The following is a 23,444-nucleotide window of genomic DNA, read 5'->3' on the forward strand; positions in this document are numbered from 1 at the left end:
TCTGTTGATTTTTAAAACCTTCCCAATCCTCCAGTTTCCCACTAATTTTTGCAATATTGTATGCCCTCTCTTTTGCTTTTATGCTGTCTTTGTCTTCCCTTGTCAGCCACGGTTGCCTCATCCTCCCTTTAGAATGCTTCTTCTTTGGGATGAACTGATCCTGCGTCTTCCGAATTACTCCCAGAAACTCCTGCCATTGCTGCTTTGCTGTCATCCTGCTAGGGTCCCCTTCCAATCAACTTTGCCAGCTCCTCTTTCATGCCTCTGTAGTTACCTTTACTCAACTGTAATACTGATACATCCACTTCTAGCTTCTCTCTCTCAAACTGCAGGGTAAATTCTATCACATCATGATCACTGCCTCCTAAAGGTTCCTTCACCTTAAGCTCCCTAATCAAATCTGGTTCATTACACAACACCAACTCCAGAATTGCCTTTTCCCTAGTGGGCTCGACCACAAGCTGCTCTAAAAAGCCAAATCGTAAGCATTCTATAAATTCCTTCTCTTGGAATCCAGTACCAACCTGATTTTCCCAATCTACCTGTATATTGAAATCCCCTAGGACCACCGTAACATTGCCCTTTTAACATACCTTTTCTATCTCCTGTTGTAATTTGTACTCCACATCCTGAGGTCTGTATATAATTCCCATCAGGGTCTTTTTACCCTTGCAGTTTCTTAACTCGACCCACAAGGATTCTGCATCTTCTGATCCTATGTCACTTCTTGCTAAGGATTTGATTTCTTTTTTTACCAGAGCCACCCCACCCCCTTTGCTCACTTGCCGGTCTTTTCGATAGGATGTGTATCCTTGGATGTTTAGCTCCCAGCTGTGATCTTCCTTCAACCATGACTCTGTGATGCCCACGACGTCATATCTGCCAACTTCTAACTGTGCTATGAGCTCATCTACCTTATTTCGTATACTACATGCATTCAAATATAACACCTTCAGTCCTGTATTCACCACCCTTCTTCTCAAATCTGTCTCCATGTTGCCTGATGTTAAAACTTCCTGTCTTATTCTTTATTCTGGAGACTTCAGTAACCTCTCCTGCTCTCTCCTTCCCTTTTACTTTATCAATCTGTTGAACCCACCCCTCTACTATTTAGTTCAAAGCCCTATCTACAGCCCTAGTTATGCGATTTGCCAGGACCCTGGTCCCAGCATGGTTTAGGTGGAGCCTGTCCCATCAGAACAGCTCCCTCCTTCCCCAATACTGGTGCCAATGTCCCACGAATTCAAACCCATTTCTCCCACACCAACCTTTGAGCCACACATTTAACTTTTCGATCTTATTTACCCTGTACCAATTTCCACGTGGCTCAGGTAGCAATCCAGAGATTATTACCTTCTTGGTTCTGCTTTCTAATTTAGTCCCTAGCTGCTCAAATTCCCTCAAATTAAATACTACCTGGAAATTAATAGTTTTAAAGACTTGCAGTCAAGTGCCAGTGTTCCCAACACTTACATCACATAGGGCACCATAGCGCAGTATAGAGAGAAGCGAATGTACATGGCTCTCACTGGTAAAATACAACCGAGTACGAACATGTCGCTCTGGGGACATCACTCCTCTTGAGTATCTTGAAAAAAGGTATACAATTTCAATGCAATTAATATACAGTATATTGTACAATGAATTGTTGATAATTTAATAGAAAATCAAACTGCTTATATCCTTCTAAGATGCTAATTCTTTGACTTCTTTAAGAAACATCAAATTAATTGCCTTCATTCCCTCCCACTGTGGTCATTTCATTTGTACAATTCATACCTTCACTGCCTCAAATCCAAGGGAACATATACTTAAAGAAAGCCAGTTAGCATAGCTATCCAGCATCACATTTTGTTAAACTATATACAAGGCACGGTCAGGCCTTTCTCATCTTCTCAAAAACCATTTACCTTCCAGATTCATCCAACATTAGTTAATCAACATGTGGACTTCTGTCACCAAGATTGAGGCCAACCATTCACCACCTCCTTTCCCCAGAGCAACTTTCCCCCACCCATCCAAACTTCTCAAAAATCTCCCCCATCTGGCTCTGAACCAATGGCTTCCTCCACTTTGCCTCCCCTAAACCTCGGTCCAAGCCCATGAGCTTTACTACCTGTTCCCTTGAGCATCACTAAAATGGAGGCCATTCCTCTTTCCTCATGATCTTCAGGTTTGCCTCCTCGAGCCGTTTCTATCTCTAACCCCCTCCCCATTTAAAACTATCGTTGCCTGTACTCCCCGACACCTCCTCACTTTTACTGACTCAGTTCTTGCAAAGCATTACCCCAGCCCTATCTCTCCTTACATGTGTCTTAATCAGATTTCTCTTTCTGCTCTCAGTATTGAAATTGCCTCAAAATTAAAATTAAAGGTGGCACCCTTTGTGATTTTGACTATTGTTCAATTTAGTCCTACACCATTCTCCATCAATGCTTTCCTCCATTTACATGGACTGCTTAGTCTTTTGACAATCTTTTCTATCTAATCAAGGTAGAACATGTCCAGCATGTATTAATCCTTTGATTCCATTTCCACTCAGCATTTCACTTGGAACCTGACTTAAGCTTCTGATACCGCATCATCTCCAGAATCCCTAAATCCAACCTCTGTAGCACTACCCCTCAGCTCATGCATGGCCAAAATGTTCATGCCTCGTGACCTTAAGAATGACTGTTCCAATGCTGTCTGGCTATCATTTCATCTACATAAATTTCAGCTCATCCTAAACTTTACGTTCCTACACCGTCCCATTTCTCATTAACCCTGTCCCCAATGAACTTAAATAATTGCCATCTAATCATTCAACATGATGTTTAAAATTTTCACTCTGTTAGTTAAATTGCTTCATATCCTTGCCCTTCTCTGTCACTGGAAATGTAGATGCTCTACATTTCTCCAACCTTGGCTCTGCCCCAAATAGTTAAAGAGAATATCCCCCTTAAAAAAAACCTGCAGCTATCTTCCTGCATTTCAATAAGCAATTAATTAAAATAAACTGAGAGGCCAGATTTAGTCATTTGAACAGCAAAAAATTCCAATAATAACACGACATGTCTATTAACTAAGTGCTGATTTTCTAAAAGAAAGTTTTCACATTTGTATTTCAATATCTCAGATCAAGTGGCAATAATAATGTGGAAAGGATTTGAAAATTGTCATTTTCTAAAAGATTTAGGCTTGGATTAATGGATTACAGTAAATAAGCTCTTACAGTGGATGGAGCTTGTTAACAGTGTCATCATCCTGAGTTCTCTGCAAGTCAGAACGAATTTTTCTTATCAAAGGAGTACAATATCCTTTGGCAATATCCAATTTCTCATCCTTGGTAATGCCATATTCCTAAAAATAAAGACATTAATCATCACTAAAGAAATCTAACAACCTTTTAAGAAGTGTTGTCAATTGAAAATTGAACAAGTCTGCTGATACAAAATATGCAATGTATTGTTCAGGAAACTAAAAATTAGCCAGATGGTAGCCAGCCAGTAGTGCCATCTTCATGTTTCATAAGGTACTTCACACACAGCTTGGGAATACCCAAGTTGCCAGTGGATAAAGAGGCAAGGGTTTTGTCCATTAACCATTTTGTTTTCTGTTTTCATTGACGTGGAACAAAAATTGATTTCCCTTTCTAGGCTGTATTTAAAAGAACTACCTCACTCAAGTTCTTATCATGAAAAATGACAAGCATTGAATGTAACCTATTTAACTGCAATATAAAATTAAGATGGGTAACACAACTTCAGGACACTTCAAACACACTTCACATCTAACTACCCTTAAGTGTAGTCAATTATGTAGGCAAATACACCAGCAAACATACACAGAAAATGACTCCATTTGACATTAATAGCCTATGGTAGAGAAAATAGCATAAGAGGGAAAATAAATGTTAATCTACGTGAAGTAACGAAATAACCCCAATTATGTTGAGTGAAATGTTGCACATTACCTGAGGTATGACAATGTCAGCCAGTGACTTTGATAGTTGATACAGTTCCATTGTATCATTCAGTTTTAGGGAACTGTTGTGTTGAACATCATATTTTATGCAGTCATAGATATCAGGAATTTTACTTATATCATAACGACCATTCTTCATTTTGACATCCTTTTCTAATTTAGCCCATCGTCTAAGCATCAATTCAAGTGATTCACTATGATAAAGCTGAATGTCTGTAAATAGAAAGAAAGCATTTATTCCTTTGTTGATGAAAAGAAAAAGAATACTATGTTCTAATGAATTTTGACAACACTGAATACAAGCTTTGACTTTTATTCAGTCACGGGATATGGATGTCACTGACAATGCCAACATTTATTGTCCGTCCCTAATTGCCTCCAAGCTGAAGAAATAGTTAAGAGTAAACATCAGTGGGTTTGGAATCACAGAAAATACAGATGGGGCCAGGATGTTAGACATTTTTCCTTCAAGGACAGGAGCAAACCAATGTTTTTTTACAAGAACATAATATATTGTTAGCATTACCAAGATTAGTTTTTTTTAAAAAACCCAAAAAATAACAACAGAAGATGCTGGAGTAACTGAGCATCTGTGGAAAGAGAAACAGAGTGAATGTTTCATATCAAATACCTTTGTCTCTTTCCAGATGCTGCCAAACCTGCACTTTGTTCTTATATTAGTTTTCCTGTATTCATCAATTTTTTTGATTTCCATTTACCACTAAATATTTCATATTCTCATTTCAGCATCTTCCATTGTTCCGACAAAGCACAATGTAAGCCTGAGAAACAGAATTTGAACTTCCAAATGGCAGACTACAACCTTCAGGACAATACACTGGATTCAACAATTTTAAATCATCAGCCATTCCTGTCTTGTATCCTATACCTCCAACAGTCTCCCTACCGCATCCCCCCCCCCCCCCCCCCAGTATTTATCATTTCTCTCTCATTTCAGATTTTGTTCGGCTCCTATTTATACTTCCTCCACACGTAACTTTACTACCACTTGTGTCATTTAATCTCTCTTGGTCTCCATCCCATCACAGATTTTTCCTTTCAATTCTCTATGCTTCTTTCCCATTTTTCTCCAACAAAAAAATGATTTTATTTCATCAGAACTGGGAAACTTTAGAAATGTCATCAACCTGAAACATTAATTTTGTTTCACTCTACACAGGTGATGCCCGAGCTGCTGACATTTTCCAGCATTTACTGTTTTTATTTCAGATGTCCCGTATCTGCAATATTTTGTCTTTGGACCCATTTCTACTTTCCCCTATTATGGGTAATTACTCATTACTCAGGCTCTTTCTTTTTTTTTTAGCCATTCAATTTCTTATCCCAACACCATATGCCCTAACTTTTGTCATGAATCTACAAATGACTTTACATTATCAAATGACTTGTTATTCCATATGCTTTACTTTTACTATTACTTGATCACTTAATTTGCTTTCCTAACTGCTTTTTGACATCAGTCCTTATCACTCCTTTCCTTTTCATCATTCTCTCCTTTGTTAACTGCATATAAATAAAATATCTTACCAGCTGATTTAGGGTCTTCCATCCTCTGCCTAATTTGGGATGTCAGGCTCTGGATCAAGGTGTAGACCTTATCACAGGTTTTAACAGGGTTTTTGATAAACTGCATTGACTTAATTATAGAACTGTTTTTAGTTGGAGCAAGCTGAAAAAGCAAGTATTAAAGAAAAGTATTATAACAGACCTCACGGCTCAAAGTTAAAAATCATTAACTTCTGATAAAATCACTGAAGAGTGAAAAAAGGGTAAAAGGAGAATGAGAGACAAAGTACAAAAGAACTGAATACAAATCAGAAGGCACTTCTTTCTGATCACTGACCCACATCATCATTCCAATATCACAGGTGTGCACAAAAAACATTCATGATGTTGACTCCTTGTGTCAACTATACATGCTGAAAGAAACTTGGGCTTTTTAAACTTTTAAATGATATATCTTGGAGATTTTGCATCTGGAAAACTACATCAAAGTAAACATTTTTTTAAAAACTGACAACTTTTCTTCAATATATGATCACCATATGCAAATAAACTTCGTAAAAATCAAAATGTGCATTCTATACTAAACTGGAACTGCTTTCACACCTGTGCTCCCTATTTTGTTTTCTAGTGATGAGAAGAACACAAAGCCTATAAGTACCCATCAGAAATCCAGACCAAAGCAATTTCTCGAGGAGAATCCAGGATTACCACGTTCAGGCTTAAGGATAAAATAAAGGTAAGGTGCTAAAGACCCCAGAAATCAATAATAGGTTAGACAAGGTTGTACAGCAAATCTTTCCCATCTATTTAGATTTGTCAGATTCTCAACGTCACAATCCTGCTTCCTAACAGTAACCTTTCACCCCTTGCTGATAAAGAACCTATCTAACTCTGTCTTAAAAATATTCAAAAGACTCAGCTTCCAATGCCCTTTGAGGAAGAGAGTTTCAAAGATGTGTAATACTCTGAGAAAAAAAATGCCTCATCTATGTCTTAAATAGGCAACCCCTAGTTCTAGAATCTCATGCAAGAGGAAACACCCACTCCACATCCATCTTGCCAAGATCCCTTAGGATTTTGTGTTTAAATCATCACCTCTCACTCTTCTTTACTCCAGTGTAGCCTTTAAACTTTTCCTCATAAGACAACCTGTCCATACCAGGTATCATCAGTCTCTTGCACTTTGTCTGAACTGCTTCCTGCCATTTAATCATCACCTGAAATCTCTGAATCTCCAAATGAATTCCTTAGGCAAAATCAAAAAGATGCTAACAAAACGCCACAGATATATCTGTGCGGAACTGAAACAGATGCTGCAAGCTTTTATCGACAAATTAATCAGGAGCCTTTGCGGGTTGTGAGAAGAGGCCAAAGTCAATCTTCTTCGCCTGCAAAAGCCATGGGCTCCTCACATATTGCCAAGGATGGATCAGAAGAAATGTGTAGCTTTTGTTTGGTTGTTGCATGGAGCAATTAGTAATGAAAGAGGAGTGATTGAGGTTTCCTTGCCCATTCCAGAGTTTGCCTTTAATTAGAAGTCTACCAAGAGTTAAGTTAAGAATACACTCAGATAAGAACAACGTATTAAATTTAGTAAAATATCCCAAGATGCTTCACAGAGGCAGCATCATACAAAGTTTTACACTGAGGCAGAAAGGAGCTATCAGATCAGTGCTTGGTCAAAGAGGTAGGTTTTACTGAATATATTAAAGGAAAGCTGTGGAGTAGTTTAAGAGGGAAATTCTAGAAATTAGTTTTGGCATCTGAAGGCACTGCTGCCAATGATGAAGTTATTAAAATTGAGGATGAAGGAAGTCAGATTTGAAGGTCTGTGGATATTTGAGAGATACTTATAGTTGATCAATAATCTCTAATGGTAGAACTAATCAGTGCAGTCAATCAGAATCCCTTTGAGACCTTGACTGGATTCAGTAGGCTGCATCACTGGCATTTTGAAAACTGCCTAAACCAGATTCCAATAGCTATGTATTGTTACCCCTGGAGTGGAGTGGTCAAAAGAGAAATTCTCCTTGGAGCAATTGTTGAAATGAACTGGGAAACTTTGTAGACCCACAAGAAAAAAAGTGGTTCTAGAAGCATGAAGTCCATTTTTCAGAACATAGGAATGGGACAATGGCATGCTTAAGATATACCTACCCCTAAAACAGCTGCCATCCAATACCTCATTAATTTGCCATTATTCATGCATGGGATCAAAGCTGAAGCCAATCACATCTTCATTTAAACTCCATACAAACGTACTTGCAACATTACCTTTTAGAAAGGGGTCAAAATTGGAAATTAGAGCCAATTTTCTCCTTCCTGTCAGCATCAGGAAAGGAGCCTCCAGAGACATTATCCTTGGTGTCTCAACAACTATCTCAGGAATGGGTTTCAGATATCTATACCATAAGAGTTGATTCAGTATGCTTACAGTTCTAGCAAAGAAAGGGATTGCAAATGCTGCCCACCATAGCAAAGATGAAAAACACCCATAATATAGTTGTGGTACAGTCCCCTCTCACCTTAAACCTATGCCCTCTAGTTTTTGGTTCTCTTTCCCTGAGAAAAAGACTGTGTGCATTCACCCTATCTATGTCCCTCAAGATTATATATAAGGTTACCCTTCAGTCTCCTACGTTCTAAGGAATAAAGTCCTAGCTTGCCCAGCCTCTCCCTGTAACTCAGGCCCTCAAGTCCTGGCAACATTCTTGTAAATCTTCTTTGTACTCTTTCCAACCTTTCCACAAAGACCTTTGTATCAGCTTTCTCCAGCAGAAATTATTGTTCTCTCCTTCGGTATATGCAAGATCAAAATGCATAAATACTAAAACTAATAAATGCTATAGTTTATGAATTTTAACTTTACGCTTAATTCAGAGAAAAGGAGTGCAAAAAGTATATACAAGTATATATATGTGTACTAAATTAATTTGTAGTCACAATGTAAAGGAGGAATGGGACTGTGTGAAAGGAGGGGCAGGATAACAAAACTGTGCATGAAATTTAAATTACAATATTTAACAACATTTTAAATTATTGATATAAAAATCAGATAACCTAACACTGAATGGTTAAACTGAAAACTCACATATACCATCCTCAGAAAAATGTTAATACAAAACCATATGAACAAGAAAGGGGGAGGGGAAAGCAACATTTGAAAGTTGTGGTACTCTATCCCTCTTTATCCTCACTACAATCCTCAAGCATTTGTTTACCTACATGGGATGACTGTCAGTCGGTTTGGATATGTAAACACAGCTGGAAGATTCGTAGCAAAGACTTCTTTTTCTGCCCTTGCATTCCACATGCACTCTTGCCTGAATCTCTACATTTCACTAAACCCTTCTACTTTTCCATCCTTTTTCTTCTAATTACCATTTATCTACACCTAATCACACCTTCCTCTCCCCACCCCCAACTTTAAAATCAAATCCTACGGCAAGTTTTTAGGCATCCCAAAAATCTCCATCCTTATTGCACGTTTTTGACTTCCTCTCTGTGAAACACTTTGGGATTCTCTTTACATTACAATCACTGTATGAATGCAAGGAGTTGTGTTGATATGAATAAATATTATTATATTCCCAGGAAAAACAACTACATACACATTCCAATTTGTTTCAGTTAACTGAATTTTGTTGTGGAAAGATGGGATCATTATGCCTTAAATGTTACTCTGATAACCAAAAAACTCATTAAGTATAATACATATGAGAATGGAAAGAAGCTGTCAATCACATACCTTTTCATAATCTTCAATGGTGAAGTCTCGATCTTTCTGCAGAATCTCATGAAGCCGAGCTTTAACTCGCTGCTGACAACTACTCAGGGAATCACTGTCACTGTCTAACAAGCCATTCATGTTAGCACTTTTAACCATCTGTACAAGAATCGGGGTTAGCTCCCCTTCCAACGCAAGTAATCCCTATTTACAAATAGTCAACACCAATTTTAGACATCATTATTTTACAAAAACAGATGTATTCTATTTGTTGTTTATCACACAGTCCACATCTTAAATCACTTCTTGCAGCACCACTTCTACAATAAATATAATTAACCAAAATTCACAGATCCAGGCATTACCCAATTTGTCTGCTTTCTGATCAAAGTAATTCCAACAGTGTATTCTGAGAACATGCAGCTCGTGTTACATCAAAGACTATACCAAAAAGCTTGAAATCTTTATTGACTAAGTAATTGATCACTAATATTGCCAGCATGGCAGATGTTGCTAAATATTTAATCAGTTCATTTCGATCTTATCCTGTGAATGTTTCAAAACTTGTGTATCAATTGTGTTAGCAAGTTCCTGGTTCATTTCATTTAGCATAGCAGACCTAGTGTAGATTTGGAAGAATGAACTTGTCAATAAATCTAATTTTATTCTCAATAGGATCAACAACCTAATTATCTTGGATGGCAAAGCACTGTTTTAAACTAATAAGTGCAGTGGCTATAATATTGCTTTTGTGATAATTTTTTTTAATGTACCTTCTGGTTGCATACAGATTTCATCTGCAGGCAAACAAATCCACAGGGTTTATCCTAAGTTTCAGAAAAAAATGTTAAGAAATACTGTACAACTTGGACTTCTCAAATTTAAGTAACTAAGGAAGAGCCTTCTTGAGAAAATGTATTTTCTGGTGAGGAAGGGCTGGAGGTGGGCTTTTAAAGAGGAAGAGTGGGAAAGATGAATATACAACTGAACTTCATTTCAACAAAATTGGGAAACAGCTCTCAGATTCAAACTGAAACCAAGAACTCCTTTATCAGTAACTTTTCCTTTGTACAACATCTGAACAGTTGAAGGTGACAAAATATTCATTTTTATATGCACTTACAATGCAATAAGAACATCAGTTCATAGCAGTTTCAGTGCAACTGTCATTTGAAGTCAAATATTGTCCTTAACTGGTTTTAAAGCATGGTGGATAGCAACTTCTCAAGAGTCTTGACTGTTTCACTTAAACTGCATTAGAAACGTAATTTCATAATGAACCTACCACTGTAACATAAATTAATCCATTGAAACATTTGGATGCTGAGTATGCAGATAGAGGTTAGGGATGAAAAGAAAGAAAACAGTTTTTTCCAGATGGATGATTTATAATCACTGAACAATCTATTAGATCAGTTTTTATCAATGGAATCCTGTATTATTGTCTAGATGGATATAAGCAATATGCAGAGATTAAAAATGATTGACATACCCATCAAATTAAATTATTTGATGGGTTTGTGATAGTAGCAGTATCAGCACATCTTCGAATGAGATTGGAACAAGAATGTATTTTGAGAAAAATACTGTTCTTAGAACTTTTCAAACAGCATTCATCAAAAAATAATGATTCCAATACTAACCAGCAACACAGCTTTAAAATATTGTTATGTGCAGTACAAGCACAACAACATTTTTGGTATCTCAAACCTTAGCAAAGGCTGCCGCTGTCATCTGAACTCTCCCTTCATCTGAAGCATAGATCTTCAAATCATGCCGATATGTACTGTGCAATCGGAGCAAACCACAGCCTGGAAATCCTGCATAATCTCCTGAAATAACATTTAACGTACAAATGCAGAAGGCAAGCTGAAAGATTTTACAAGTACAAAATAATGAACTTTTTCCCAAATATAACCAATACGTATAACAGAAGAACTAAAAATCCAACAAATTAATACATAATATTAGATCTAGAACTCACTGTATTCTGCATTGTGTTATTGTTTTCCCTTGCACTACCTCAACGCACTGTTATATTGAAATGATCTGTAAGGATGACATGTAAGACAAAGTTTTTCCACTGTACCTCGGTACATGTGACAATATTAAACCAACTTACCACTGCCTAGGAGGGTGGTAGAAACGAACACAATCACTTATTTCAATAAGACATTGGATGGGGTCTTGACACAAATAAATTTGCAGAGCTTCAGGTGAAAAGAACAGACTCATTTGCTTTACAAAGAGCTGAATGGCCTCATTCTCACCATAACGATTGTATGACTATTTAAGATCAGCAAGCCTTATGTATATTACACTACATGATAAGAGTTGGATTTCCTGGATCAGTACTTGTATTAGGATGGCATAGATTACTTGCTCATAAAATGCTGAGTTTTTATTATTTTGTATTTCAGTTCTCTACCCAAAGCAGCTCTGGAGGCTCAGTGATTGATTTCATTCAAAACTGATTATGATAATTTTTGGATATTACAGGAATTAAGGGATATGGAGATAGGACAAGAAATTGGTATTGAGAAAGAAGAGCAGTCATGACAGCTGAATGGCAGAGCAGACTCAAGGAGCTGATTGGCCAACGTCTGCTCCTATTTCTTATGTTCTTTAACTGTTCCCTTTGGTGGAGGGATCAGGAACTAGTAGTCACAGGGCTAAAAGTGACATGGGAATAATCTTTTCTTATACAGTGAGCAATTAAGGTCTGAAATGCACTGCCAGGTTAGTAGTGGAAACAGATTTTAAAGCATTATTCAAAAGGGTGCTGAATAAGTATCTAAAAGGAAAGAATTTGTAACACGTTGCGGAGAAGGTAAGGCTGGACTGCCCTTTAAAGATGTCTGTATGGATTTGACAGACCAAATGGCTTCCTTTGTGCTGTAAGCACTCTGTGCTTTTCTGTGCACAATTTCTATTTGTGATGCTCGACAACCAGGTGTCATGTTTCAGTCACCTACATGGTAGTTGCGTGTCCATTACATTACCTAGCCACTGGATGGCTCCATAAGCATGCATTTTAAAGAATACTCCAGCCTGTTTTTAATCCCTCATTTGGAAAGTGGATGTCACCTGGCTCACCCCGTATTTACTGCTGATACCTAACTGGCCTCAAGTAGATAGTGATGAGCCATCTTCTTAACTGCTGCAGTACTCCCACAATGCTGATGAGTAGGGATTCCGGCATTTAGACCTAGTGTGGTAAAAGTCAGGGGGATTGGCAACTGCTCTCAGCATAGGCTAAGTGAGTAACTGCAACATATTTTATACACACTGCAGCCACAGGTGCACTGTTAGCGGGGCAGAGAATGAATATTCAGGTTGGGGGTTGGGGTGCAAATCAAATGGGTTGTTTTGCCCTAGATTGTGTCAGGCCTCTCCAGTGCTGTTAGATGTCAACTTTCTTCATTTGAAAGTGACTTCTTCTGTGAGAAATTAACAAAAAAAAAACTGGAGATGCTGGAAATCTATAACAAAAACAGAAAACGTTGTATATAGTCAGCAGGCCAGGCTGCATCTGTGGAAAGGGAAACAGAGTTAACATTTCAGGTCAGAGACCCTTTGTTAGAGCAGGGAAGGAGAGTGGGGAGGAGGGATGTCGATACTTGGGTAAAAGTGGGGTTATCTAGTCAATAAGTGAATGGGAGTGGTTGGAGAATCAGAACATAGATAAAAGAATATAGGAGTTGGGAAATGCAGAGCGGAGTGGGTGTGGCTTCCCCTTTCCCATTGATAACAAAGCCCTTGACCACAGCGACTTCCTCTGCCTCTGCTCTCACCCCCTCTCCTCCAGGACAGAACAAGTTCCTCTGGTCTTTACCTTCCATCCCACCAGCCTCCACATTGAACGGATCATTCTCTACAATTTTCACCAGCTTTAAAGAGATTCCATCATCAGACACGTCTTCCCTTCTCCTCCACTTTCTGCATTTCACAGGGATCCATCCCTTCACGACTCCATGGTCCGCTCTTCCATTCCCACCAACCACCACCCTTCTTACAGCACTTCTCCTTGCAACTGCAGGTGATGTGACACCCGTCCTTCCACCTCTTCACTTCCCAGCCCTATTCCAATCTAGTCTACTGCATTGGGTCTCCTGTGTCTCCATTCTACTGTCTATGTTTTCACTCTCTGACTATTCCCATTAACTCATTAGCCAGATAACCTTGTTTACAGCTTATCCCCATGGTCACCAAGCTTTTACCCTACAAGAGACACTCCCTTCCCTCACCCTCCCTACAGCTTAATGAACTTCTTTTGTCTCTGTCCCAGTTCTGACAAAGAGTCTTCGACCTGAAACATTAACTTTGTTTCTCTTCCCACATATGCGGCCTGAACTGGTGAGTATTTTCAGCATTTTCTGTTTAATTTCATCTGCAGGGAGTTATTATGAAATTTCACTTCATTCTGAAGCATGGTTTCAGGCCAGCCTTCAAGCTTCCAGGTACTCCTACTATCAGCTGGCGGTAGGCCTATTCTTGCCTGACAGTCCCATGGTTGGACTTAAACCAGTCTTATCCGTCACCATTAGCTTCCAAGCCATTTCCACATCAATGCTCACGAAGCCCCCACATCATGCCAGAAAATGTTAACATTGACCAAAACTGTTTCTGTAAGGGTTATCTCAACCTGCTCGTCCCCTGAAGGGAAATCTTGATGAATTATTATTAAATAAGCATTCTTCAGCTCAGTAATGGTCATTTAAAAATATGCTTTGCATGCCAAGTGAGAAAAGAAATCACCTGCATCAATACGGCACTCTACCACATCTCAGGTGTCAAAATGATTTGCAACCAGTAAGTTACTTTGGCAATAGAATCAAGTTTGGTACATCAGTATAAACACTTTCATTTAGGATGTTGACCCTAATAGTAATTAAATTTTGCTAGATTTTGAGACTCTCTTGCTTTAGCCACTGTTGCATTGTGCAGTTGACAGAGTAAAACAAGGATAGTTAAAAACACAATCTGAATTTTAATATTGTGTTAAAAGGGGAAAGGTGATAGCCATTTTGAAAATCATGGTGGTAGTGTCAGGTAAACAGTAGTTGCTATTGATTAAGAGATTAGGAAACAAATATATTTTTTTGTTTTACCTTGTCCTCCTGGATACATACACCTGAAAGCACGACCTAGTTCTTCAGCTTGGACCCTGCCTGCCGGAGTCAGTTCTCCACCCCACTTTAACACCAGAAGCAGAGATGGCTCTTCCTTCTTGTTTTCTGTTAGTAATGCATAGTAGTTCATTCAGAATTATACAAAGCTGAAAGAACTTGTATTTGTAAAGCGCATTTTACGACCTCATGACATCCGTAAGGCTTTACAACCAATGAAATACACATGAAGCATAAATATTACTATAGTGAATGCCACTGTTCTTCAAATAGAACCATGATTTTATTAAACCACCCCATAGAGGTTTCATTCAAAAGATAGCACTCCAAGCAGCCTGGATCATGTGCTTGACTCTCTGGTTTGGAATGATCTCTCAACTTTCTGATTCAGAGATGATACCTTAGACAAGGCTGAACTTAAACTTAAGTTTCTACTATTTGAATAATAAGGGATAGTATCCTAGGAGATGGTTTGAGACTCCTGGATAGGCATCACAAGCTGTTTCCCTTCAGTTGAAATTATTGCTAACTAACCCAAATGATAGGGTTCAATTTTGCAAACTGACTTGACTAGAGTGTTAATTAAAGAAATTCAATCATTATTATAAAGTGTTACCTGGGAGTAAACAGATCCATTATATGTGTAGAAGTCAGCACTATAAAGTTCACACCAACAATTATTAAACAACATCAGCTTAAATACCTTTAGAAAGCCAAGAATAAAAGAAAAATGATGTCTGAATGCCTACCATCTTCTTCACTCGAAGTCTTTGGACACCCGAGAGGCAGGTATGTTAGTTGAACTTTACGGTTTATTCCAGAAAAATGGCCATACCTGTCAACATATTTTTTTTAATTAAAAACAAGTAGAAAACTGGGAAATGAGCTGCTACAATGCAAATAGAAGATGTTGCACAAGAAAACATCCAGACGTGTTTTGCAGCAGAATAATCTGACATAAATAGCTGAAGAATTACATGGGAACAATTTCCTTTGTTAGAGGAATCCAGAGCAAGGGAGAAATTATACATACACAAGGCCACTAATAAAAGTGGGGAATCACTTCCACACAAAAGCAAATATGGCATCTTCTCAGTAGAGGCTGTTGACGAATTGGTATTTTCCAGGTAAATCATTAGATTTCTGTTCAGGAAGGGTCTGGAGCAAACAGGAGATCTGGGGCAAAAGCGGTTAAAGGACATCGAAGGTCAGTCATGAATAAATTAGGAGCTTCTTCCTGATCGTATGTAGTTAAATCAATAGAAAGGAATATTGAAGCACAGACTTCAATAGTAAAATAGGCAACTCTTATAATGTTTGTGGATTGTTTAATTATTTAAAGTGTGGGGTTTTTTTTCAGTTATTTCATTTAAATTTGAAAACCTCACTGTTGACTTGCTGCCTGAAACTGTACAGGCCTAACACAGTGCACCCTACATGGTGACAGTGCCAAATGCAATGTATCATCATCATCTGGGTAGGCCAGAACTGCCACCATCCATGAAACAGTTGGAGAAATAACTGACAGGTATCTGCAGACTTAATTGATTAGAAAGCCCATCAAGGTCTTTTGATGTTTTCGTAATGCTTTACGGCGCCAGTGACCCGGGTTCAATTCTGGCTGTTGTCTGTAAGGAGTTTGTACGTTCTCCCTGTGTCTGCGTGGGTTTCCTCCAGGTACTCCGGTTTCCTCCCACATTCCAAAGATGTATGGGTTAGGAAGTTTTGGGCATACTATGTTGGCGCCGGAAGCGTGGCGACACTTGCGGGCTGCCCCCAGAACGCTCTATGCAAAAGGTGCATTTCACTGTGTGTTTCGATGTACATGTGACTAATAAAAGATATCTTATCTTATCTTACTATTAAGTGTCTGATGCAGGAACAACACCACTAGCACCTCCCCAAAGAGACCAAATGGATCTGTGGCTGACCTGTGAAGCACAGCCTAAAGATAGGAGGACTGCACATTTTCAAATGACATAAGGGTCAAAACAGTTGCTGACATACAAATATGAAATATAGTAGAATTTCTTGGTGCATATTCTTTCAACTATTTATTTACTTTTCACATAAATAAATAAGTATTATCATTTATCATAGAGTAGAATTTCTCTGGCACTCACATTTCAAGCACTGTTTTAAGTTGCTCAAGCTTTGATTTACTTTCTTCTATTTCTGAATCATTATTCTGTCCCAGTTCTGCCAAAAGATGCCTTGCAATATCCAAGACTTCCTGAAAAAGTATTAGGACAAATGTTTTAGAGTATTTGTTCAGATTCATTGCATTTTACACATGTACATATTCAAACTGGGGTGCCACAAACACAAATGCTAAACCCTCAACTACCTGTTGTCTAAATCTGTGATTTAGATTACAAGATTATATTGCTCATAACACTAAACTGGCAAAATAGTGCCCACTGATGACTGCAGGGAATCTGGAAAAAGCTTTTGATATATAGTGTGCTAGAAAGAGGCAGATAGAGTTTAATGTGGGTAATTGTGGGGGTCTTTAAAATAAAAAGGCAAAACCTTTTTTTAGATTGTTAAAAACTAGCAAATGTTAGTATAGACAGGAATCTGGGAGTGTTGATATCAAAACACAATTTAACAGGCACAAAAAATTAATTACATGACAAGTGGTACATTAGACTTTTTTTGCAAGGGGCTAGAGCATTGAATAGGGATGTCTTGGTGCAATTATCTAGGGCTTTGTTGAGACTTCACTTAGAGAGGCACATGTAGTTTTTATCTCTGTACTTGTGATGTATTAGCCTTCGGGATGGTGCAGCGCTAAATTCACTGGAATGATTCCTGGGATGAAAAATTGACGATGAATAGTCTAAATTCACTGGTTTAGAATGATCAAAGGTGATCTCACTGAAACACGTGTCTGACCGAAACTGGCAGGGTGGATAGTGAGAGGCTTCTTATTTCAGGAAGAATGTACTAGCATTGAGGGCAACCCTGAAAGGATTCACTTTGTTAATTCCTGGCACAAGAGAGATGTCCTGTGATGAATGGCTGAAATTGGTACTTTATTCTTTGGAGTTTAGAAGATTGCAGGGTGATCTTACTGAAACATACAAGACCCTAAAGGCGGTGTGACTAGTTTATATTGGAGCTATTTCTACTAGTGGGAGAATATTGAGCAAGGGGACACAGTTACAAGGAGGCAGTCATTTATAAATGAGGTGTACATGAATTTCTTCTCACAGAGGTAAATCTCTAGAATTCTTTACTCCAGAGGTATTTAAAGAGGTGGATAACTTTGAAAGATCTAGAAATTGAGTGCTGTGTGTAACTGGCACAGAAGTGGAGGCCTGGGGTAGTCAGCCATTGTCAGATGAAAGGTGGGGCAGGCTTTAGGGGCTCAGGTGACCAGCGCTGCTCCTATTTTCTTGTGTGTATGTTTTATGTATCTGAAAAACTGTTGGGGGCAGGGAGGGAAGTGTTGGTTACATTGTTTCAGATTAAGGTTCAGATGCATAGGACCAAGATGAAGAGCAATCTCTTGCTCAGATTGTTATGAATCTTCAGAATTCTATACTTCAGAGGGCTGTGGGTGCTCAGTCATTAAGTGCATTCAAGGCTTAGATGCTTGGACTCAAAGGAAATCAAGATACATGAGAGAAAAGAAAAACAGGCAGGAACATGAACTGAGTTGAAGAAACAGCCACCATCTTATTGAATGGTGAATCATGCTCGAGTGAGCCTTATGGCATTCTCCTGCTTCTATTTCATACACTCACATATAGAGAAACATAATAAAAAGGGTATAAAACCAGAAAATCCTGGAAACATTTTGCAGGTTAGGCAGCATCAGTGGAGAGAGAACAGAGTTAATATTTCAGGTCAAAGACCCTAAAGACCTTTCGACAGAACTGCAAAAGATCTGTTGAATGCTTCCAATATTTCTGGTATTGGTTCAGGTTTCCAACATTTGCAGTTTTTCATTATTTAAATGTGGTCAATTCTCCATTTAATCCCATTTTGATTTTAACCTTACCCTGCAGGATTATGCTTCAAGCAGTTTTTTCCAATTAGGTGTTAAAGTCTACAATTCTTTAAAGACAATGTGTGGACCATCAACCAGCCACCAAACTATTTTTATTAGAGATATAGCACAGAAACAGATCCTTCTGCCCATTGAGCCTATGTTGAACATCAACCACCCATTCACAATAATCCAACATTAATCCCATATTTTATTCTCCTCCCATTCCAATCAACTCCCCCAAGATTCTACCATTCACTAGAGGCAATTTTTACAGTGGCCAGTTACCCTACTGACCTACATGTCTTTGGAATGTAGGATGAAACCAGAGTACCTGGAGAAACCTACACAGTCACAGGGAGAATGTGCAGCTCCACAGTCAGAACCAGAGATCAGCATTGAACCCAGATCTCAGCTGCTGTGAGGTAGCGGCTCCAACAGCAGCACCACTCTGCCACCCACAATTAATTCCATATTAGATAGATTTACGCAGTGAATTTTCTTTTGTGCCTTTTAAAAAGTTCCCAAGTTTTTAAACACAGAATTCTGATCATCACAAAAGCAGCTGTATTTTGTCCAATGACAGTAAAAAAATTTTAAAAGAATTTACATCCACCCGAGAGAGAAGGACTGCCTTGTGTCTACTGTCCATTCTGCGAGACGGAACGCTTCAGAGTGTAACAATTGCCAATACTTCTGTGCTGAACAAGATACCTGCTTAAACATTGTGGCTAAATCTGGAAAGAGTCCCGAATGATAAACCTTCCAACTCAAGACAAGGAGAGGGCAGAGAGCATGCCGGAGGGTATGGGTATGGGGGTGGGGGGAGAGAAGGACAAGTGTATGCTGGAGGAAAAAAAAGAGAGAAGGAGAACAAGCTCTAAACCACATCTGTGCATTTATAAAGCTTTTATGATGCTTTTATTTTGGCACAGTCTGGAGTAAGGGTGCAAAATTGATCTCTATTTAAGGAAGGTTGCAAATGTGTTGGAAGCTGTTCGGAGGTTTACATAACTGATGCCTGGAATGGGTAGGTTGCATGAGGTAAAGTTACATAGGTTTATACCTGCTGGAGTTTCGTACAGTAAAAGACTCAACTGAATCATATAAAATGGCAGGGTGCAAGTGGATAGGATGTTTCTTCATATGGGTAAATCTACAACTAGGGGTCATTGAGTAAAAGTAAACAGTTGTGCACTTAAGACAAAGAAGTGACATTTTTCTCTCTTGAGGATTTTGAGAGTTTGGAACTTTCTTACTCAAAGGGCAGCAATTGAATATCTTTAGGGAGAATTAGATAGATTCTTAATAAGTAAGTGGAAGAAAGACAATTCTTGATAAGTAAAGAGATTAGCAGTGTTGCAAAGTCAAGCTTAGTCACATCATCCATGATCTTATTGAACAGTGGAGAAGGCTTGAGGGGCCGAGTGGCATATTCCCATTCTTAATTTGTACATTACAAAATAGGTTTCCATACCTATTTAAAATCAAGAAAAATGGATGCAAGGAGAAGCCAAAGAGAAATCCTGGCTGGAAGGTAGACTTCAAACAGAAGAACAGCACGACTGATTATTTTACAAGGTCGCTTCTTTACTCTGATGCCAGGATGCTATTATTTTAACATTTGTGAAAGACCAAAAAGGAAAATTATTATTTTACAGGGTAGCTACTTCACCTAATGAGGATCACAGAAGGGTGTACTTTATATTATACTAGAAATTTAAGAAGAAAAACTTACCTGCAGCTGCTTTGGCTTCTTGAGCTTTATTTTTCCTGCTTTGTATCCATTATATTTTTCAAAGAGATCAAAAAATCTAACAGGAATGAGAGAAGAAAGAGAAGTAATACAGTAAAAAAAAATCAAGGCACATATTTTTGTTCAAATAAAAGTGTATCAATCACATGACATGCCACAACTAGAAATTGGATTTCACCTACATTTGATGGGCTAAAAGGGTAGTAAGTTTTGTTCTGTTGCCAAATCAGCTGTCACCATTAAAAAAAAATCAGGGCATCCTCACTTTAAGAAATCACTAATGTGGTTTCTTCGCACCAAAAAGCATTAGAAGACAATTTGTGTGTTCACAGAGAACAGTTGTTGCACAAACTTACAGCTACCACAGAGCTGAAAGAAAACTGGAACTCGTGGTGGGACATTACACCTCTGCTGTACTGGTGCAAATATTTCAAAGCATGGGCATGTGTAACTGGTGCATAAAACACAGTGCCGTTTCTGGGCTTATTTCTTCTATACACAGACACTGGGAGGAATTCTAAACTTGGAGGATGTTGATCTCTCCTCTGAGTTTTGGCCCAAATACAAGGCAGGTTTGCAGTACTTTTGTTCCTAGAACAAGTATCAATGGGGGAACATCTAGAATAAAAGGTTTAGAATAGCTTTGGAGTGGTCTTTTTCTTCTCTCAAATTAAAAAGAGTCAACTGGAGAACGTCCAACTTTAATGGAATGAGAACAGATCTGGTCTGGTAAACTGGAACCAAAATTTGGCTCCAAATGTGTAATTGAACAATGGGAGGCCTTTAAATGTGGAAGAGCTTCACCTATAATAGAAACAGAAAATGTGAGAAACACCCACCAGGTGAGGAAGCACCTGTGAAAAGAAAAAGAGTTAACATTTCAGGTCCAAGATACTTTGTCAAAACTATTCTGATGAAGGATCTATGACCTAAAATGTTTCTCTTTCCACAGATGCTGCCCGAGTTGCTGAGTGTTCCAGCTTTTTCTGCTTTTTATTTCTTATTTCCAGCATCTACAGTTTTATTTTGATTTTCATTCTGAGTTTCAGCTGTAGTGTGGGAATATTCCCATGAAGGAGAAGATAAAATTAAAGCTAAAGCTCCCTGGATAGTCAAACAATAGAGAACAAAATAGAGCAGGTGAAAAAAGACATGTGATAGATACCAGGTTGTTAATACAAGTGAGAACCAGGCTGATTGCAGAAAGGAGGGGAAGTAAAAAGGAAATAATAGAAGCAAAGAGATAGCATGAGAAAAGACTGGCCACAAACTTAAAATGGCACCTAAAAATATTCTGTAACAATATGACAAAGAAAAGGATTGAATGAGGACAGGGACTGAAAATGAAATCTGCTCGTGGAGTCAGAGGGCATGGCTGAGGTACTTAATATCAGGTTTTTTGAAACAAAAAAATGATGATGTTGCTGGAGTTTCAGGAAGGAGGGAGATTTCTTAGATTTTGGATGGACTAAAAATTGCTAAAGAGATGGGATTAGTGAACTAGCTGCATTTAAAATGGATAAATTATCTGGTTCAGATGGGATGCATCCCAGGTCCCTTTTAAATCTTTCCCCACCTTAAACCTATGCCTCTAGTTCTTGATTCCCCAACCATGGGAAGAAGGCTGTGTATCAGTCTCCTATGATCCAAGTCCTAGCCTGCTTATCCTTCAAGCCTTCAAGTCCTGGCAACATTCTTGTAAAGCTTCTTTGCAATCTTTCCAGCTTAATGTTGTCTTTTCTATAACAGGGTAACCAAAACTGGAATGAAAGCAAGTTATCCTCAATCTTGATGGACTGCCTATGAAGAGAAGATAATATAAAGCAAAATACTTCTCACTCTGCAATCTGAAATAAAATACTCAGCAGATCAGACAGAATCAGAAGATGACACATACACATTTTCAAATGCAGTGCATGGCATGAATTCTTTTTAAGTGTGTTATTGTTCTGTCTGCACCAAATAAGTAATTATCTGTAGTATATATTCTAACATAACTGTAAATTTAGAAACACAAAATTCAATTAAGAAAAATTGAGGTACGTGATTAAAAACCTCAAAATATAGCAAATATATAAAAAAATAAACATAAAGCCAACAACTGAAGGTACACTTCACCTCTGGTGCCTCACTTCCATTTTCATTTTTTGCTTTGGAGTTCGATCCCCATGCCTTATGACTGCAATCACACAACGAAGCTCCATCCTATACATAAAACAGGCAACACTGAATTTGTAGAAATTATAGAAAGCAATCCAAAAGTTTTGAAATAAAGCTTGTAAAAAAAAGTTTCAAGACAAATTTCCTGAATGAGAAAAAAAATCCATTTAATCCAAATTTGCTTGTATCCTTGCTACATATGACACTAATCGGTAGTAGCCTTACATGGTGCCAGATGTGGTGGGTACAATGGGAATGTCCTCTGCCTCAGTTGGGATGGACCATGGGATACGAAATTGAGGAGCTAACTCTCGCATGATGATGTTTCTGTAAAATAATCAAAAGGATTTGTGAGCAAAGTAATAAATCAGGAGTGAAATTATTTTGTCTTTTATTATAGCTTTTAGAACATTTAAACTGTAAATTATTGACTACAGATGCATTACGGTTCAAAATCTGACATATACCTTAAAGTTTTTGGACATGTTCACTGGAGTCAAAAAAGGAATTTTCCACCATAATTAATGGGGATTTTGTAGGCAAAAATATTTGTGCATAGATGCAATGTTTATGCTTTACGTGCAATGGGCAAACGAGGAACAAAGTGCACTAGTGGTTTCACTCAAACTCACTTGTAAAATAGAAACATGGAACTAAAGTAACTTAGCAATGAAAATGGCCGTAAAATGGCTAATGGACAAGCAGGGATCTTTTGGTGAATGATGTTTTGCTGACTACAGAGAAGGATGCAGTACAGTTTTGTCAGAATCAGCATCAGGGTTATTACTTTTCACAATATACAAACTAAATAATCTTTTTGAATATAGAGAATAAAATTTTGAAGTTTGTACAATAAAATAAATCTCGTTCAAGAGTCTTCAATGTTGTTCCATAAGGTAAAATATTGGAAAAATAACAAACACAAATCTTACCCTAAAATCTTGGCACAATCATCATAATACTTCATGGAATTCTTCACAAAGCTGAAGCCATTAACATCACAGACGTAGGATTGACCATTAGCTCTTAACAGATCGAAGCCACAAACTGTTTGCTACCAAAAAGATAGAATCATCAGAATGTTACAACGGAACACGTCCAGCCCTTCATGCCTATGCTGGTCAAAAATCGAGCTACTGAAATTACTCCCACTTCACTCCTTCACCTTGTATGTTGTGGCTC

General features: G+C 38.1%; 1 protein-coding gene across 12 annotated transcripts in view; it reads right to left on the reverse strand.

Moving 5' to 3' along the window:
- ppip5k2 (diphosphoinositol pentakisphosphate kinase 2) overlaps positions 1 to 23,444 on the reverse strand; it is a 94,029-nt gene that overhangs the window by 47,124 nt on the left and 23,461 nt on the right. For all 12 annotated transcript variants that reach the window (XM_052019469.1, XM_052019477.1, XM_052019475.1 and 9 more), the window contains 13 exons: positions 23,195 to 23,316; positions 22,488 to 22,589; positions 22,221 to 22,307; positions 20,085 to 20,160; positions 16,473 to 16,582; positions 15,099 to 15,184; positions 14,332 to 14,457; positions 10,931 to 11,052; positions 9,242 to 9,424; positions 5,515 to 5,656; positions 3,956 to 4,179; positions 3,215 to 3,342; positions 1,474 to 1,588 (listed from right to left, as the gene is read on the reverse strand). In XM_052019469.1, coding sequence (XP_051875429.1) covers positions 1,474 to 1,588; positions 3,215 to 3,342; positions 3,956 to 4,179; positions 5,515 to 5,656; positions 9,242 to 9,424; positions 10,931 to 11,052; positions 14,332 to 14,457; positions 15,099 to 15,184; positions 16,473 to 16,582; positions 20,085 to 20,160; positions 22,221 to 22,307; positions 22,488 to 22,589; positions 23,195 to 23,316 — 1,623 coding nt within the window. The remainder of the gene's footprint in view (positions 1 to 1,473; positions 1,589 to 3,214; positions 3,343 to 3,955; positions 4,180 to 5,514; positions 5,657 to 9,241; positions 9,425 to 10,930; positions 11,053 to 14,331; positions 14,458 to 15,098; positions 15,185 to 16,472; positions 16,583 to 20,084; positions 20,161 to 22,220; positions 22,308 to 22,487; positions 22,590 to 23,194; positions 23,317 to 23,444) is intronic.

Source organism: Pristis pectinata, chromosome 7, assembly GCF_009764475.1.
Source record: "Pristis pectinata isolate sPriPec2 chromosome 7, sPriPec2.1.pri, whole genome shotgun sequence".
Lineage (NCBI taxonomy): Eukaryota > Metazoa > Chordata > Chondrichthyes > Rhinopristiformes > Pristidae > Pristis > Pristis pectinata.